Here is a 16,778-nt window from a genome sequence, read left to right as displayed (position 1 = left end):
GGGGGCGTGGCACGCAGGGTGCCCGGTCTGTGCCGAAGAAGGCAGCCTGCTGTCCCTGTTGCGCCTGTGGCCTTGCCTGCCCTGTGTTCAGATCATATACCTGGGTGCCCTCCTTCACGCATCTGTCTCTGACTCCTGCATGACACCTGCAGCCGACCTTGCCAGCTCCCCCTTGCAAATGGGTCCGGAGTCCGACTGCTCCTGCCGCCTCCACGGCACCCACGCGGTCTATGCTAAGCATCCCTCAGAGGGTGTTTTTGGTAGACCCCCCCCAACGCTCTCTACCTTTGCGCCATGAAACCCTGGCTTGGCAAAGTGTGGGCCACGGACCATCAGGGTCAGTCAGCATCAGAAATGCTGGCACCTGTGAATGTCACTTTAGGTAGGAAAAAGGGTCCTTGCAGATGTGATTAAATTCAGGGTTGAGATGGGGAGAGTCTCCCGGATGAGGTGAGTGGCTCTTAAATGCCACCATCAGGGGTCCTTATAAGAGGGAGGTGAAGGGAGAGTGACCCAGAGGAAGAGAAGAAGAGGTGTGACCACAGGGACGGAGGCTGGAGGGATGCAGCCACGCCGAGGGTGGCCACCAGCGCTGCAGGAGGTGGGGAGAGATCCTGCACTAGAGCCTCTGCTGGGAACAGGCCTGCCCTCACCTTGCCTTCAGTCCAGCGATGCTGACTTGGGACTTGTGGGCTCCGGACTGCGAGAGAGTAAGTTTCTGGTGTTCTATCTAAACTGTGCAGTAGGCAGTCAATGGTGACAGCAGCCACCAGACTCGGATACACCCTCATGGCACCTTCAACCCTCAAGGGTCAGATGCGCTTGCTGTCTGTGCCCCTCTCCAGAGGGCGAGCAGCTCAAAGTCAGGGCCCTGGCACTGGCGGGTGCTCAGCAGGCGTGAGCCAAACAGAGACCCCGCACCCGCTGGCTGGCTCGGGCGGTTCCCAGACCTGCCGCTCTGATCGCCCCCTTGCTGCCCCCCACTCCCAGGGAGGCCTCCTCACTGATGGGGACACAGAGTCTAGACTCTAGAGCAGGGGTCCCCAAACTACGGCCCACGGGCCACATGCGGCCCCCTTAGGCCATTTATCCGGCCCCCGCCGCACTTCTGGAAGGGTACCTCTTTCACTGGTGGTCAGTGAGAGGAGCATAGTTCCCATTGAAATATTGGTCAGTTTGTTGATTTAAATTTACTTGTTCTTTATTTTAAATATTGTATTTGTTCCCATTTTGTTTTTTTACTTTAAAATAAGATATGTGCAGTGTGCATAGGAATTTGTTCATAGTTTTTTTTTTTTAGTCCGGCCCTCCAATGGTCTGAGGGACAGTGAACTGGCCCCCTGTGTAAAAAGTTTGGGGACCCCTGCTCTAGAGCATGACCACACGGACAGGCCTGCCTCCCTCCAGGGAGGAGGAAGCTGCCACTGGCAATGGCCCAAGGCTTGGCAAGCAGGTGAGGTCAGCACGCTGTCACGGAGGACACCCTTCTCATCTCACCTGTCCTTGCACAGAATGACAGACATGACCCTAACTACACCCAGGACAGCGCCTGGGACGACGGCAGAAGGAAAGAGAATGAGGGAATGTGGAGCTTTTTGGGGCTGTTTCCTTTTTCTTTTTAAATCTCGGCCAGGGTTTGCTACGTGAACATACGCTTCTTCCCTACAGAACTGCAGCTCTCTCACGTAGATCCCCGTAGCTGCTGCTTTCCACGCATGCTCTTTCGGGGGCCCTTCCCAAGTCACTGCCCAAAACGTGACTCCTACACAGGCTTCCACTCTGGGGCTGCAGCCGGCTGACCTTAGGAAATGGAGCCTCTATTTTGTGACTGTTCCATTATTTCCCAAGTCAGAGTCCCAGAAACTGGAGGCAAAGGGAACCTCAGGAGTTATGTGGGCCACCTCCCTGTCACCACCACCTGAGGGGTACCCTGTACGGTTACCCCAGAGCCAACAGCTGGAGGCCAGAGCCCGGGGGGAGGTGCCCCGTTCATCTCCCTCCCAGTGTGACCTTGGACACCGGCTCAGTCTCCAAGGAGCCTCTTTCTTGAAAAGCGAATGAGGAAACCCCCTGCCCCGGTTGAAAGAGGACTGAATGCTGTACTCAACGTCAAGTTCAAGCTCTTACTTAGCTCAGGCTGCTGTGAACACATGCTCTGGGGTGGGGGTAGGGGGCGTGGGGGGCGGGTTTCTCCCTGAGCCAGCGGTGTGAGGTCACAGAAGGGGCAGTGAATCTGGGGCTGGAAACCTGACTCTGACCAGGACAGTGCTGAGACTTGGCCACGTGACCTGAGCTGGACTGACTGTCTGCTTCCTCTGTGGCCAGCTCCCGTCTGTCCGGCCCACGGGAGCCTCCCTGCCCGGGATGGCAGCCCCACAGACGACAGCGGCTGTGACCTCACAGGACAAAGGACGGCAAACCTCTTCTGTAAAGGGCCAGAGTCAAGCAGCCGCAGACAATCTGTAGGCCAGTGGCTTGCCTGCCAAGCAAACTTGAATTGCAAAAATGGGCTGCGGCATTGACGGAGCCAGGGAGTGCGTCAGAGGTTGGCAGGGGCCGCGGCGTTGCTGCTTACTGGGTACGGGGCTTCTGTCTGGGGTGATGGAAAATTCTGGAAATGGCCAGTGGGGACGGTGGCCTAGCAAAGAGAATGTGCTCCATGCCATTAAACCCTACACATACAAGCAATTAACAAGTAAATTGTATATTATGCGTATTTTAACCGCAATAAACATGGCCGAAATGGCAAATTTTACGCTTCATATAGTTAATATAAAAGGAGAAACTAGGCCTGACCAGGTGGTGGCACAGTGGATAGAGCGTCGGACTGGGATGCTGAGGACCCAGATTTAAAACCTCGAGGTTGCTGCTGGCTTGAGCGCAGGCTCACCAACTTGAGCACGGGGTCACTAGCTTGAGTATGGGATAATAGACAGGACCCCATGGTCACTGGCTTGAGCCCAGAGGTTGTTGGATTGAAGCCCAGGGTCGCTGGCTTGAGCAAGGGGTCACTCGCTCTGCTGGAGTCCCCTGATCAAGGCACACATGAGAAAGCAGTCAAGGAACAACTAAGGAGCCACACAAAGAATTGATGCTTCTCATCTCTCTTCCTTCCGTCTGCCCCTATCTGTCCCTCTTTCTGTTTCTGTCAAAATAAAATAAAATAAAAGGCGAGGGTCAGATGTTTGCTGACGTTGGTGGAGTCCGGCCACAGAACACTGGTTTGCCACAGAAAGCCTACTGTTTTCTCGGTTCTGCCCCGCCCTGGTGCCCAAGTGTGGTGTCCAGCACACGAGAGGTAACTCTAGTAACAGGATCCTGCTCCTTCTGGATTTCTGGGCATGTGCCTTCCTTCAGACACGGGCTGAGCAAGGAACCTGGAGTTCCAGACAGGGCCACCCCTCTGGAATGCCCGGTAGGCCATGGCCTCCCTGGGTTGGCCAGCGCACCTGTTCCTCTGCAGCCCACGAGGGTCCCTGCTGCCTGGGGCACCAACCCCGCTGGCTCAGACCCAGCAGGCAGCCAGCTGAAGACTACAGCCCAGGCCTTCCCGCTCTGACCATGGCGAGGTGGGTCCCTCACACCTGACTCACGGATGCCTTTGGACATGAACGGTGAAGATGTCACATGGGCATGCTGCTCGCTCCTGTGCTCAATCATTTTTGTCTGCTGGGACCTTCTAGAATCCTGAATCTCTCATCTACTGTGCCCGCTATCCACCCAGCGTTGTGTCCTCTGGATACGCCTTCCAGTGCTGTCCTACACGTCACTATGTCCCTGATGGAGAGGAGGCAGAGGTGGCCTGGGCTGCCCTCAATCATTCATTGATGACTCTTCGAGGGCAGTGATCTATTGGTGAAAAAGTCACCTGGTTGGATGGTCGCCGCCCACCATGTCTACCTTTCCCACAGGGACATCACAGGTAGGACAGCAAACACCGTGTGGAAACCAAGTCCCACCCTCCCAGAATTCACGACCTTAGTAGACTCTATGGATTTAGTAACCACATCGGAAGGGAAACAGGTGAGGCAGACACGACTTATTTTTGGGAGCCACGTGGGCTCTGGGGCTCCACCTTCTCGTCTCAGAGCTCAGTACCAATTTGGTGGCTGGAGAAAACAGCTCCCTGGGCCTTAAAATTCCTGCCTCCGCCCTGAGACCACCCAGACCCAGATCCTCAATGCAAGACCAAAGAGTTCTCGAACCTGCCGCTGTCATAACAAGAAGAAAAAGGGACAAAAAACCCCACAAATTAAATGCACCTAGATTTTAACGGAAGCAAAGCTTTTCCTATGAAAACTAACCCGGCGATCACAGCTGACAAGCTCTCCGATGAAGTCACGTATTAATTTTTAAACGCAACCTTTCCAATGGTAAGTAGGGCGGATGGGAAGATGGCTCCCTGAGCAGGTGGCCAGAGCTCTCCTTTCCTAGACATCCGCTCACTGTCCCGAAGGGCACAGCCACCGCCGGGGAACTGCTGGCCCCTCCAGGACCGGACCCAGGGACGCAGGGCCATGCAGCATTCCAGCTGTGAAATCGGAAGTCCCAGCAGGCGTGTTTGCGTGCAGGGCACAGGACTGGCGACAGCTCTGGGAACTGGGCGCTGGGACCAGGTGGAACGGCATCTGCCCGGTCTTGAGCGTGCAGCAGGACTAGTAGCGCCTGCACGCTCAGTGACCTCAGCGGACAGGCACTGAAGTTTCAGGTTCACACCGGCCTCCTCTGCGGGAGTGGCTCAGAAACCACAACTGGCTTTGCAACCCGGAACGGCTGCACTCCCTGAATTTCCCTGGCACTCTGCTGATGAGGAGCCTGAGTCTCTGGGACTTTGAGGGACTGGCTGAAGCCCCAAGGCACCGGGCTGGGCTGCGAGGTGTGGTGCCCAGGCTGTGGCTGAGCCTGCCTGCCCCAGCAGTGCAGGGCAGGGTGAGGGCACACTGCAGAGAGAGGGAGGTCCTAGTGACCGCTGGGAGCAGCGTTGCGGGTGCATTTAACAAGCTTTACTACGTGCCTGTCAAGGGGGCGGGCACCTTCTCTGGGGCTTGGGGGAATGAGGGAGCCCCATCTTACCTCATCGGTGATCTGGCCTCCGAAGGTCACCCATGTCCCTGGGAGAAGACACACAAGCTCAAGTTAGAGAAACCTCCCCACGGAGCCTGATTCCCCCATTCCCGGGGGTGCTGGGACCTCAGGCTGCGGGGCCCAGGGGGACGCCACAGGCCTCCACGCCACTCCGCTCTGTGGCGAGTGTGTCCTTGGCATGTGTGGACGCTTGGCCTTCAGGGCAAGTCTCTCTCTTAGGGTCACCAAACCGAGGGGACAGGAAGTGCCCAGAGCAGGCAGCTGGCTGTAGGGCTTTGAGATGCTCGTTGGGGCTTAAGCCAAATGACTCCTGTGCAGGGACAGGCTGCCAGGAGCAGATAGGGGCGTCTCCCTGGGAGCGGGCAGGTCCTTGCTCTTGCTGGACGGTGTGTGTGTGTGTGTGTGTGTGTGTGTGTGTGTGTGTGCATAGGAACAGTGTGACCCAGGAAGAGAGGTCACATCTTGGGAAAGAAGAAAAAGGCTTCACCTCCATCCCCCTCCTTCTCCTAGGCACCCCCTCCTGTTACCATGGTAACAGACAGGTGCCCATCCTGGCTCTGGGTGCAGCCTCCTCCAGGTCTCCCACTGCCCCTGCTTCCCTGTGTGGCTCTGGACCAGGGCCCCACACTCACCGAGCCCCAGGCAGGAGACCCGCAGGCCCGACTTGCCCAGGTTCCTGAAAAACAAACACTGTGTGACTTCTCAGTGGCGGGCCCCCACCATTCCATTGCCAGCTCCGTGAGCCCCCCACCCCCAGCCTGGGCTGTCTGGAGGCTCTGAAGGCAAAGGGACCTTCAAAGAGGGGCCTGCTGCTCGCCTGTCCCCAGGGGGAAAGGGCCAATGGTCTCCCCGCACCGCATGCACACACACACACACCAGGGCTCAGCCATGGTGCTGGGACAGGCCCTGCTGTGACCATGCTGGAGCCCGGGCAGGGCCACCTCAGAGAGCATAACGGAACCGACGTGTCTTGTTTCCCAGCTGAAATGAGACTGACTCATGCCGGTGCTCCAGGCTGAGGGCGTCCTCTTGCCAGAACTTCCTCTTTCCATTTGCTCAGGGTCATGTTTGTGATTTTGTGTTGTTTTCATTCCTGCTCAGAGGTTAGTCCTGTGTCCTGGGCCACATGGCCCCGGGACCTGTCCCTCTGCAGGGAGCTCCATTGTGGGTGCTGGTTCCTGTGTGAGCCACTGCCCCCCAGCCAGGACCACCTAGGACAGCATACTCTGACAGCATACTCCCTAGTCAGGCCCGGCAGACATAGCTGCATGGGCGGCTGGGTTCCGTCAAGGGCCCTCCAAGGTGCCCGCTAGACGGGGTACATCCCAAGGCTCACGTGAACTGGCTGAGGGCTGTCACCTACGGGGTCATGGAGGGTAGGAACGCCCTGCTGAGGATCGGGGTGCCCGTCTGTCCTGATACAGGCTCCCTCTGACCCTCTACACGGCTGTGGTGGGCACGAGAGTAAGGCCCCACCCGTACTGCAGGCAGTCGTTGGCGGCGGTGGTGGTGGGGGAAGGGTGGATCGCATAAACTTGTAAGCAGTTTAAAAAGTTTAACATGTCACCAAACTGAAGGTCATTTGAAATGGCCCAGCTTTCTGGTCAAATTTCCCATGAAAACTGGCCCATCTGCTGGCCCACTGTTCCTACAGGAGTAGGGGTTCTCCCTCATGAGGATTTCTCTTTTGGGGAGACAAGCAGATCAGGCAGAGGCTCTGAAGCCAGAGCTCAAATCCTGGGTTTGACCTTCCGGGCTGAGTGCCGCTGGGCCTGTGGCCTCGGTGTCCTTCTCTGCAGGATGGGCTCACAGTGTTGGCCGCTGCTCTCACGAGGCTGCCGTGAGGGTGGCACAAGACAGCCCTTTGCCGGGGCCCAGGGGCCCAGGACGTTGACTCTGTACCTGTCATTTCCAAGAGAGACAGCACAGGGTGCCGGGCGAAAGCCTTTTTCTTTATACGTAAAAACGACAGGCAGATCAAACAGGCTTGCACTACTCCGGTGTTAGGAAGGGAAGAGAAGCCTCCCCTTGCCTCTCCCCCATACGTCCAGGAAAGCCTCTCATGGTGTCTCAGCCTCGGTGAGGTGTTCCCACCCGAGACAACCCGTGTGCGTGACTGCTGGACAGAAAGGATCAACCCCACCACTGACACCCTTGCACCAGGCTGGGCATTTTTAGCATTGGAGTCATTTTTCACACGCTGGCTAGGAAGTCCCTATGATGACAAAGAAGTTACAGCCTCGCTCCTAAGCGGTCTGCTACCAGAGTGAAAAGGAACGAAGATTCCAATGAGTGATTCTCAACAGTTCTGGGGTGACAGAGCCCTTCGAGAAAGCCCTCTTCCTGGATATGTGCACAGGCACGAAAACCCCTAGAACCTTGTCTGCAGTGCCCAGGTGTTCAGAGCCCCGGGCACCTGGTTGAGATAAATTCAGGTGCTGGAGGAGGACCAAGAGGCAGGACGTGCTACGTATTCAGGGGGCGAGCGGCTTTAGCCACAGACAGGTGAGGACACTTCACCCGGTGGCTGAAGGCAGCGCGGCCTCTCACCCGCCCACCAGACGGCCGAGTTCCCTCCTGCACCCGGGGTGGGACCCCGGGCGCGTGAGGCTCTCCAGCTGCCTCCTCACCGCCCACAGGAATAACTTGGCAAAAACTAGGACACTGCGTGATATGCCGCAATTACCCTGCTCAAAGTCGCTTCCCCGTTAAAATGATGGTATTGGTTCTGCCATCCGCTGCCAGGCCTCGGGAGAAGAAATGAGAAAGGACAGGCTGTCTCTGGGCTAAAAACTTTATACATCTGCTGCTCAGTGGGGGAGGGGCTCTCAACAAATCACCGCCTGCTCCCCAGTGGGGACCAAGGCCGGTGAAACGTGCCGCCTCTCCAAAACTTTCAAAAAGCGAGTCATTTCCGCAGACTTCCCTCCCCTAATTAAAATGTGACACGGTGATAAGACAGCTGGCTAAACCTCTAAACCAAAATGTTAGTCTTCATTAATTTGGCTCATGTCTCTCCTGTGGTCCGGAAAAAACGCTAATGAGGACTTTCGGGTTGAACCTTTGCAAAGAAAAGCACTGAGACCTGTCACCGGACGCCCTGTGTCCCTAAACACAGCACCTTGGACTTGGGGGCAGTTACACAGTCTCTTTAAAAAAGCTCAGGGTCTTTGCCGTCAGCCATCTGGGCAGAGGACCACATTCTGATCAGGAGATGGGAAGCAACACGGCTTTGATGAGCTGGTCGGATGAAGACGTGACCAGAACGTTTCCCAGTCAATGAGGGGTGACAACCTGTTAACGAGTCTGCTTCTCTCAGACTCCAGGCTCCCCGAGGCCGGGCCTTGGTTTCCTGGTCGCCTGGCAGGGACAGGGTCCCAAAGGTGTGACTGGGGTGGTGTGGGTGAGCAGAACTGGCCCGGCTGCAGGCCGGATCTAACGCCGGCCTCTTCCGTATTCATGCGCTTGACCCCCTGCTCTCTTTGCACTGAGTGCCTCCTGGGCCGTCTGGCAAGAATAGGGTACCTGGTGCGGGCTACACACCTTTAGTTCTCTTAACACTGACAGGTGTGGCTGAGGCCTGGTCCTGGATCACGCCACTGGGAAGGGCCAGCTTCCCGAATGGTCAGGGTGGGGCAGGTGGCCATCAGGCAACCTGTGGCCCCACGGTCACCCTGGCTGTGGCCCTAGGTCAATCATGACGGAGCAGCCCCATGGGACAGCTGGCTGTGAGGCCGGAAGGAACTCCGCGGGCCAATTCCCTGTGAGGCAGGTACCTGTGCCCAGCAGAGGCTCCCCGTGGTTTGAATTCTGACTTCCGTTTCAGCTGCTATGAAACGGGATGAACCCACCCCACCTCCTGCACTCCAACGGAAGCCCGCCTGGCCCAGCCACATGTTAAGGACAGATGGGGTCCCGCAGTTAGGAAGTGTCGGGGCTGGGATCTGAACCCATGACCTCTGACTGCAATCCTCCGGCCCAATGAGCATCTCTCTCCATTGACTGTCTCTCTCGCCCTCCTGCCTCCAGCATGGGCCATGCATGCACACGCGGGCCCATGGATGCACACACGTGTGCACACATGGCCATCTTGAGTGCTCAGGCTCTTTGAGATCTACTCCTTAATGGATCTTAGGATCTCGGGAGGGAAATCACATTAACAGCCATTTTTTTTTCATTGACATAGCACTTTATATTTTTAGAAATGGCCTCACTGGCATAATAAGCTCCTTTGAGAATACTAGGACTGACTCAAAAATCGCAGCAGGTAACAGGTATCAAAGTAGAAAAAGTATATTGTTTACTCCTTGCTTTTGATCCCCAGTTGACAGGAGACATGAGCCCCCAGAGGCCCCTGGAATAGAGAATTCTGGTCAGGATCATCCTCACTGAGCTCAGAGGATTAAACAGAAGCCTTTTACCCCAGAGAGTCCTTACGGAACGTCAGACCTCCCCTCCCCCAAGGGCCCCGGGAAGGAGGAGGAATGGGCACAGATGGCCAAGGACTCAGTTATGGCCGAATTCATCTCGAGGGGGCACGGGCTTGTGAAGTGGTTCCTTCACACGAGATCCAACTCTGAGGGTCGCATTGGTTTTGTGGAGGTTTAATCTATGTGCGTGGGTTGTTAGTGTTGGCAGGATCGGTCCTCTCACTGTCGAGTTGCCACCCCTAGCCGCTAACAACGCACACGTTCTCCTGAAATCCAACTCGAATTTCTGGCGATGGTGGCCCATGGGACTCTCTGAATCACAGACAGAACGAGAGACACTTTCCTGCAAAACCTAGGGGCCAGAGACTGCCCGGCTTCTCCAGATTACGCAGGTGGCTGGTTGTATGAACTCCTCTTTCCCCAGGAACATTGTTCTTGAAGAAATACGGGCTCTAGGCAGAGAAAGACTCCTGGGGACTGAGAAAGGACAGACCCCCAGCACGGTGCCCCATGATCCTGTGCCCCCAGGGGCTCTTTGTACAAAGCTGGACCCTCCTTTTCCACCTGGGTGAATCCACTGAGCATCTGGGCTGGGCCCTGGTGGGGATGCAAGGGAGGGCAGGAAGGTCTCTGCCCCCCCCCCCCCAACCTTCTCCATATACTAGACACACGAGAGAACCTGGAGCCCTGAGCCAAGCAGAGGGACCGTCCCGCCTGTGGGGGAACTTGGGCCTGGGGTCTGGCTCAGGCCGGGGAGGCAAGATGAACTCCATTCCCTGGTTCACCCGGTAGTCTCTGACTCTCAGACCAATGCCTATCACCGTGGCTGAGCTGCAGGGACATCGGACCACCCTCTGGACAGTTTCTGGGGGCCTGTGGTCAGTGCCTGGGGAGACAAAGTGTCACAGGGTCCGACGCTGGGGGGCTTGGCTATTGTGACCCTCCCACCCCGAACAGAAACAAACGAGCAGAAGGAAGAGACGCTGTCATGCACCTTCCCTCTCTCCCTGCAGCCATGAGGGAACCAGGGCTGGCCCGAGCCTCGAACTGATTTCTCATCCTGCCTGCCAAGGCTGGAGGAAGCCCCTCCTGGCCTCTGGGCTCGGAAACAGCCCGAATCTGAAGGGGTGTGCAGCTTCCACCAGCTCTCCCAGATGGAGTGGGGGAGGGCGGCCCCTGCCCAGCCAAGCCCTCTAAGCCTCCTACCTGTATGCCATCCCCGGCGGTTTCATGCTGGCGTCACCGGTGCTCCGGTGGCCCTGCGCCGACAGCTGTCCCAGGCTCCGGGCCACCATGGCCACAGCGCGGAAGCGGCCACGGGTTCCCAGGCTGGGGCTGCTGGCGGCTGGCCGGCCCAGCCTGTCGTCGGGACCCCGGCCCTTGAGGCCATGCTCCGAGCACACGAAGGACACCTGCATGCTGAGTTCGTGCTCAGCTCCAGGCCTCACCCGCCCTCCATCCGGGCTCCCAAGTCGTCTGCCTCTGCCCGGTGAGACTCGGTGCCACAAAGGTTTCCAACAAGGATGAGGACGAGGGAGAAAGAGCCTGTGCAGCCTCCAGGGGCGAGGGAATCAAATTTCCAGCAACGTGCTGGAGAAGACCTCGTCGGAGAGACCTCGGCAGGCAGCCGGGTGGGGGTGCCACTTTCTGCCCCCTCTCACCTCTTCCTCGTGTCTGGGGTCCCTCCTCTGTCCCCACCCTGGTCTGGCTCTCTGCTGCCTGGTCCCCAGCAGTGTCCAGCGGGGCTGGGCTGCCCGCTACTCCTGACCAATGAGCAACACCGTGGCCTCTGACGGGGGAAGGGGAAGGGAGGGCCGCTCTGGGGCCCGGGGCTGAGCTGGGACCGCTCTCCTGGGGCGGCAGCCCGGGCCTTTCCGGGAGCAGCTGCTTCTCCAGGCTTCCCAGAGTCTCTCGGAGAGAGCCTGGGGTTTAACTCCCAGGGCTGCACACTAGGGGGCCGTTGGGACTCCCACCAAGTCAATTAGGTGACCGGTGAGAGGCTCAGCAATGCGCCCGGTGATCCATTATTAACGAGGCTGCGTGCACTAGCTGCTGCCCTGGCCGGGCCCCGAGGGTGGCACTGGTTGCACCGGGCTGACGGCCACTCACCAGGACCGGGAGATGCAGGCTCTGAGCCAGTGGACAGCGCAGCTCGCAGGCGGCGCCCAGGCGGGCTCCATCTGCCCGTGGGGCTTGGCACCAGAAATGAGGAGAAAAAACCACTCTGTCTAGATGATAAAGACACAGATGACCCGAGGAAAGAAACCCAGAGACCTCAGAAGTTCCAGCACTTCTCAGACCTCAGGTCCCAGCAGGTGCCCAAGAAATCCTTGTGGAACAAATGACTGAGCTAATAAATGAATGAATGAATGAATGAAGACCCCCATCCCCATTCCATCCTCCTTTCCCACACTCATGGCTCATGGGGTTTCCTGAAACCCAAAGCGATGTCCCCACTGGCAGGAAAGGCTTTGCCCTCTGACCCCCAGCATGACACGCACATCCTTTGGGGTGGGCTCTTGCCAAAGCTGACTTTTGGGTCGGTTCCTGTCCTTTGGGGAGGGGGAGCGCTGAGAAAGACCACTGGACAGGAGGCAGGTAGTCAGGGGTCCAGCTCAGGCTCTGCTGTTAATTCGCTGTGTGATTCCAGTGGACTTCCTGCCCACTCTGGGACTCCTCGACTCCAATGACAAAATGAGGGAGGTGGCTAGAGGAGCAATTCTGTCCCTCCTAGCTTGGACCTCCAGGGCCCTTCCACCCCTGCCAGCTGTCCACCCTCTGCTCCAACAGGACGCAGAGAAGAACCCACCCAGAGATGTTTGTGGTGACGGTGGCTGCACTTGCTCTCGGCTCCAGGCCTGCCTTTTGTACATAGAGGTCAACTACGAAACCTTGTTCGGTCCTGGGCTCTCTGCTCCTGAGCCGGGCAGCAGGGGGCACTTCCTCCCCAAGCCTCAGTGCTCTCAGGGTCCAGTGCAGACCACCAAGGCACGGTCGGGGCTCGTCTGCAAAGCGCTCACTCGGGGTCTGGTCCTCGAGAAGTGTTCAGAGGGTGTGCCCTCCATGGCCCCCCTGCAGAGAGGAGTGGCTCCCTGGAGGCGGGAGTCAGTGGGGGCCCACATGTGAGATCCCTTCGCCACTTCCCGCCAGTAAGTGGACCCCACTCAGGGGTCCTGACTTGGCCGCAGGAGACACTCCCTGAGAGTGGGACCCCGACACACCTGGGGACAGAGGGTCTGGGAGAGCAGAGCTGGTGCCTTTTGCCAGTGGGCCCTGGCTGGTCACAGATGCCATCTATAGAGGCCAACGGGGCTCCCTGGACCCACAGGCTCAAGTCCGCTTTTCTCGTCCACCTGTCCAGGTGAGCCCCTCAGGTGGTGGGGGATGGGAAGGTGGGTGGCTGCTTGCAGCGCTGACCCCCTCACCAGATCCTGCTTTGAGGACAACACATCCTGGTCCCCAGGGAGCCCACAGGCCTGCTGAGGGGGCTGCAGGTGGCAAAGACTCTGCCTCTGGCCCTTCCCAGGGCTCATGGTACACATCGTTCCTGCTAGGGCTGCCTAGCACCTGACCAGAGCACTAGGGGGAGCTGGTTACAAATGCAGATTCCTCGGTCTCACCAGACCTACTGAATCAGTGGTTCTGGTGTTGAGCCTGGGACACTGTATTGTTATCAAGAGCTTTGAGAGTGGCTATATACACCTGTCCCAGGGGATGCTGCATCTCACGCTTCACCCTTCCTTAGACACTTCTGTGCTCTGGCAAACAATCGGATCCCACAGGGCCGGGACTTCCTATTTCTCAGTGGTGTGCTCTAAGGAGCACCGACCTCAGTGAGCCCCACAAAGACTTAGGCACCACAGTGTGCAACACGTCACCTGTGTCACCATGTGACCCAGCAATTCCACTCCTAGCGGTGCGCCCAGAGACCTGGAGGCAGACGCCCACACACAAACTCGAACACAAGTAATGCCCACAGCAGCATTACTCGCGACAGCCCAAAAGCGGAAGCTACCCACGTGTCCATCAGGTGATCGGCGGGTCCCGAAACGAGGTCCATCCACACAATGGAATGCTATTCCACTGCGCAGAGGAGTGAGGTCCCGACAGGTGCCACAGTGGGGAAGCACCTGGAGAAGACCATGAGACGGGAGAGGCCACACGAATGACTTCATCTACGTGCAGTGTCCAGAATACGCAAATCCACAGAGACGGACAGTGGATTTGTGGTCGCCAGGGGCTGGGGGAGGGGATATTGGGGCGTGACTGCTAATGTGGATACAGGGTGTTTTTTAGGGGTGGTGGTGATGAAAATGTTCTAAAATGGATTGTAGTCATTTCTGCACAGCTCTATGACTTTACTAAAACCACTGAATTGTACATGTTCACTGTGCATATGGTATGTAAATTATAGCTCAAGAAGGCTGGTATCAAAAAAAAAAAAAAAAGTAAAATCAGTTATCCAAAAGCCTCCTGGCCTTCACACGTACTGTTCCCTGTGAGAGCGCCCTTCCGGTTTCCCTACCTTTGAACACATCACATGTTGACATCAGCTCAGACAGCACCTGTGGTGTGAAGCCAGCTCCCCCTCAACTGCCCCCCAAGTACCAGTGATGTCTCCCTTCCTCAAGTGCCGCCGCCCACACTCTCCCCGGTGACAGCAGGGGGCGGGGAGCCATGTGCTGGTCTCTGCAGCAAGAGGCAGCCCCCTCACCCTGACATCGGCAGGAGTCAAGACTCTCTCCTCAGGGCCCCGGGCTAGAACCCCAGGCCACTGAAACTTGTCATGGGGACAGTGGGGATGAGTATCTGACCTCGGGACTCTCCTGGGGCACCCAGGACGAACACGCTGCACCCAGCACAGGACTGCCACGCAGAGAAGGTGGGCAGGTGAGTTTGGAAAGGCTGGCCAGGGCTGGTCACTTTCCACTTGCCCAAAACAGGGCTCATGACTCCTTAAATTCTTAGAATCTCACAAGAATGAACGAGAATGGAAAGCAGAAGCTTAAAACCTTGACCTGAACTTGTCAGTTTAAACGCCACCCCCCAAGGGGTTTCTCCTTCCAAACGTGTTTTGGTACAAGGGAGGGTGAGTCCTACCTGACTTGAAATGGGCTTTGGGCCGAAGCATTGAGCATAGATGGTTGATTTTGACCCCTAGCTGATTTCTAGGTTCTCTTCCTGCCTCTCTGGTACCCATTCTTGTTAAAACATAGCAGCTGTTCCTGCTGTGATTAATCAGAGGCGCGGCCACCCTGATTATAAGCTCTGCTCTGTGTGCACAGAACACCCCCACAGAGAGCCACTGGGAACAGAAGTGTCTGGCTCAGCTGCCTGGACCCCACAGCCCCGGACTGCCCCAGAGACAGGAAAGCTGGGCCCAGCATGGTTCATCCCCCAAGATGGGGACAGGTTCACGGTAGGCGGGGGCGAACACCCTCCCTACACAGACTGCGGCAACAACTCTCAGAGCAAGGACGAGTGGCTGTGCTCACAGGGGTGCAGGGGCTGGCGCTGCCCCCATACCAGTTAGGCAGCGCTGACTGTGGTGAGTGGAGCACGGTTTGCCCAGGACACTTGTCTGGGACCTTTCTCCAGGGCACTCATCACCGCGTGGCTCCCTAGACTGGCCCACCAGCCTAGCCTCTGCTCTTTCTCTCCCGCCTCTCCTCCTGCCACTGTGTCCTCTAAGGCATATTCGGGTTTCCAGCTCCTCCAGGAAGCCCTCCATGACTGAGTCCCTGTGCATGATCGAACAACTCAGTAGAGTCTGATCAGTGGACTTGAACAGAAATCAGGTACCGTCCCTTGGACTTCCTGGCTCGCTGGAGGAGTCCACGCAGGCCTCCTTGCCCTGCCGGAAGCGCACGGCCAGGGCTCCCTGGCCAGGGCACCCCGCCCTCTCCCTGTGGGCTGTGGGAGGGGCTCAGAAGCAGCTTCCAGTCCTACTGTTGCGGAAGCACCAGGAAGGAGACACATCTCACGGGGAAATATTCTGGGAAACTGAGTTATACCCAGACTACTCAACACCATCAGCCGGTACTTACAGAGGTTTGGAATGTTCTAGGTGCTGGGAACAGACAAAGGTCCTGCTCTCAGTGGGGTGCAGAGGGGCAAAAACAAGATGGGAGAGATAGTGGGAGGAGTGGTGATGACCATGAGTCAGGATGGTGGACGCAGAATGACTCCCTTAAGGCATTTATTTGGACAGGGTGGCTGGGAGAGTCTCTTCGAGGACTCGGGTACCGATGACGGGCATGAAGCCAGCTGTGCAGAAATCTGGGGTATGCGTCCTCCACGCACAGGGAACAGAATGTGCAAGGGCTCCGAGGATGGAATGAGCTCGGCACTTGCGAGCATCCTGAGTGGGAAGGAGAGGGGTCCACACTGAAATCGGAGGCGTGCGTGGGCCATGCAGGGCCTTGTGGGCAGTTTGGGCTCATTCCCGGTGCCAGGGGGGAGCAGAGGAGGGACACAACGAGCCAAGGTCTGGTACCCGCCAGCGCCACCTGGGCCGGGGTCACAGACTCCAGCCTCCCGTGGCTGCAACTGCCACTCCGTCTGAGGCCACATCTCTGGGCCCTCTGTCACTAAAGCCGGGTGGGCACCCGGAAGGGCAGCATACCCAGGGACTGTGAGGATTTAAAAATCAAGTGCATTTATTTTAAACAGCCAGAGCTGGGGCCTGTCACCACGGGGGCTGTTAACACAAGAGCTTCCCAGGCTGCAGGGCTCTGTTCAGCTGATGAGACACCTTGGCTGAGCGGCGCTGATCTAAAGGAGTTATTTTCTTACGTTAACCAGTTTAACCAAGTCCTGGCCCAGCGGCAGAGGGGGACCCGTAAGTGCGGAACGGCATTTATCTTGGATCTTTAATCACTGGTGGCATTAGTCGGGAAGGCCCCGTTTCCCAATAACTGCCTGGCTGCTGCAAGATGAACTGCCTCGGAAAGAGAGAGAGGGCCCCCAGGTGGGATGACATCCGGTCTGTCTAGTGCTAAAGGCCAGGCGGTGTCCTTGTCACCTCTGTGCCTCTGCGGCTAGTTCCCCAGGGTATGTCGACCTCACAGTGAGTTCAGCCCGTTCCAGGTGTGGCAGATGTTCCTTGGGGTGTCAGGCTAATAGGAGATTTGTCCCTGTCCCTTTCCCCATGTTGGTTTCTTGAGGCTTCTATAACAAAGTCCCACAAACTGGGGAAGGGAGGGGGGGCCTTCCAACAATAGAAATGGATTCTCTCCCAGCGCTGGAGACCAGAAGTCAGAG

The 16,778-nt window shown here is 57.4% G+C and overlaps 1 protein-coding gene across 9 annotated transcripts in view; it reads right to left on the bottom strand.

Annotated features, from left to right (window-relative positions):
* The window catches only part of KCNAB2 (potassium voltage-gated channel subfamily A regulatory beta subunit 2), an 80,407-nt gene that overhangs the window by 19,697 nt on the left and 43,932 nt on the right, over positions 1–16,778 (bottom strand). For 7 of the 9 annotated variants that reach the window (XM_066374885.1, XM_066374889.1, XM_066374890.1 and 4 more), the window contains 2 exons: positions 5,718–5,761; positions 5,074–5,111 (listed from right to left, as the gene is read on the bottom strand). In XM_066374885.1, the coding sequence (XP_066230982.1) occupies positions 5,074–5,111; positions 5,718–5,761 (82 nt within the window). Of the gene's footprint in view, positions 1–5,073; positions 5,112–5,717; positions 5,762–10,721; positions 11,229–16,778 lie in introns of those variants that run through there. The other 2 variants (XM_066374883.1, XM_066374884.1) reach the window with 1 other exon arrangement.

Source organism: Saccopteryx leptura, chromosome 3 (genome assembly GCF_036850995.1).
Source record: "Saccopteryx leptura isolate mSacLep1 chromosome 3, mSacLep1_pri_phased_curated, whole genome shotgun sequence".
NCBI lineage: Eukaryota > Metazoa > Chordata > Mammalia > Chiroptera > Emballonuridae > Saccopteryx > Saccopteryx leptura.
This window is presented reverse-complemented; position numbering and strand designations above follow the sequence as displayed.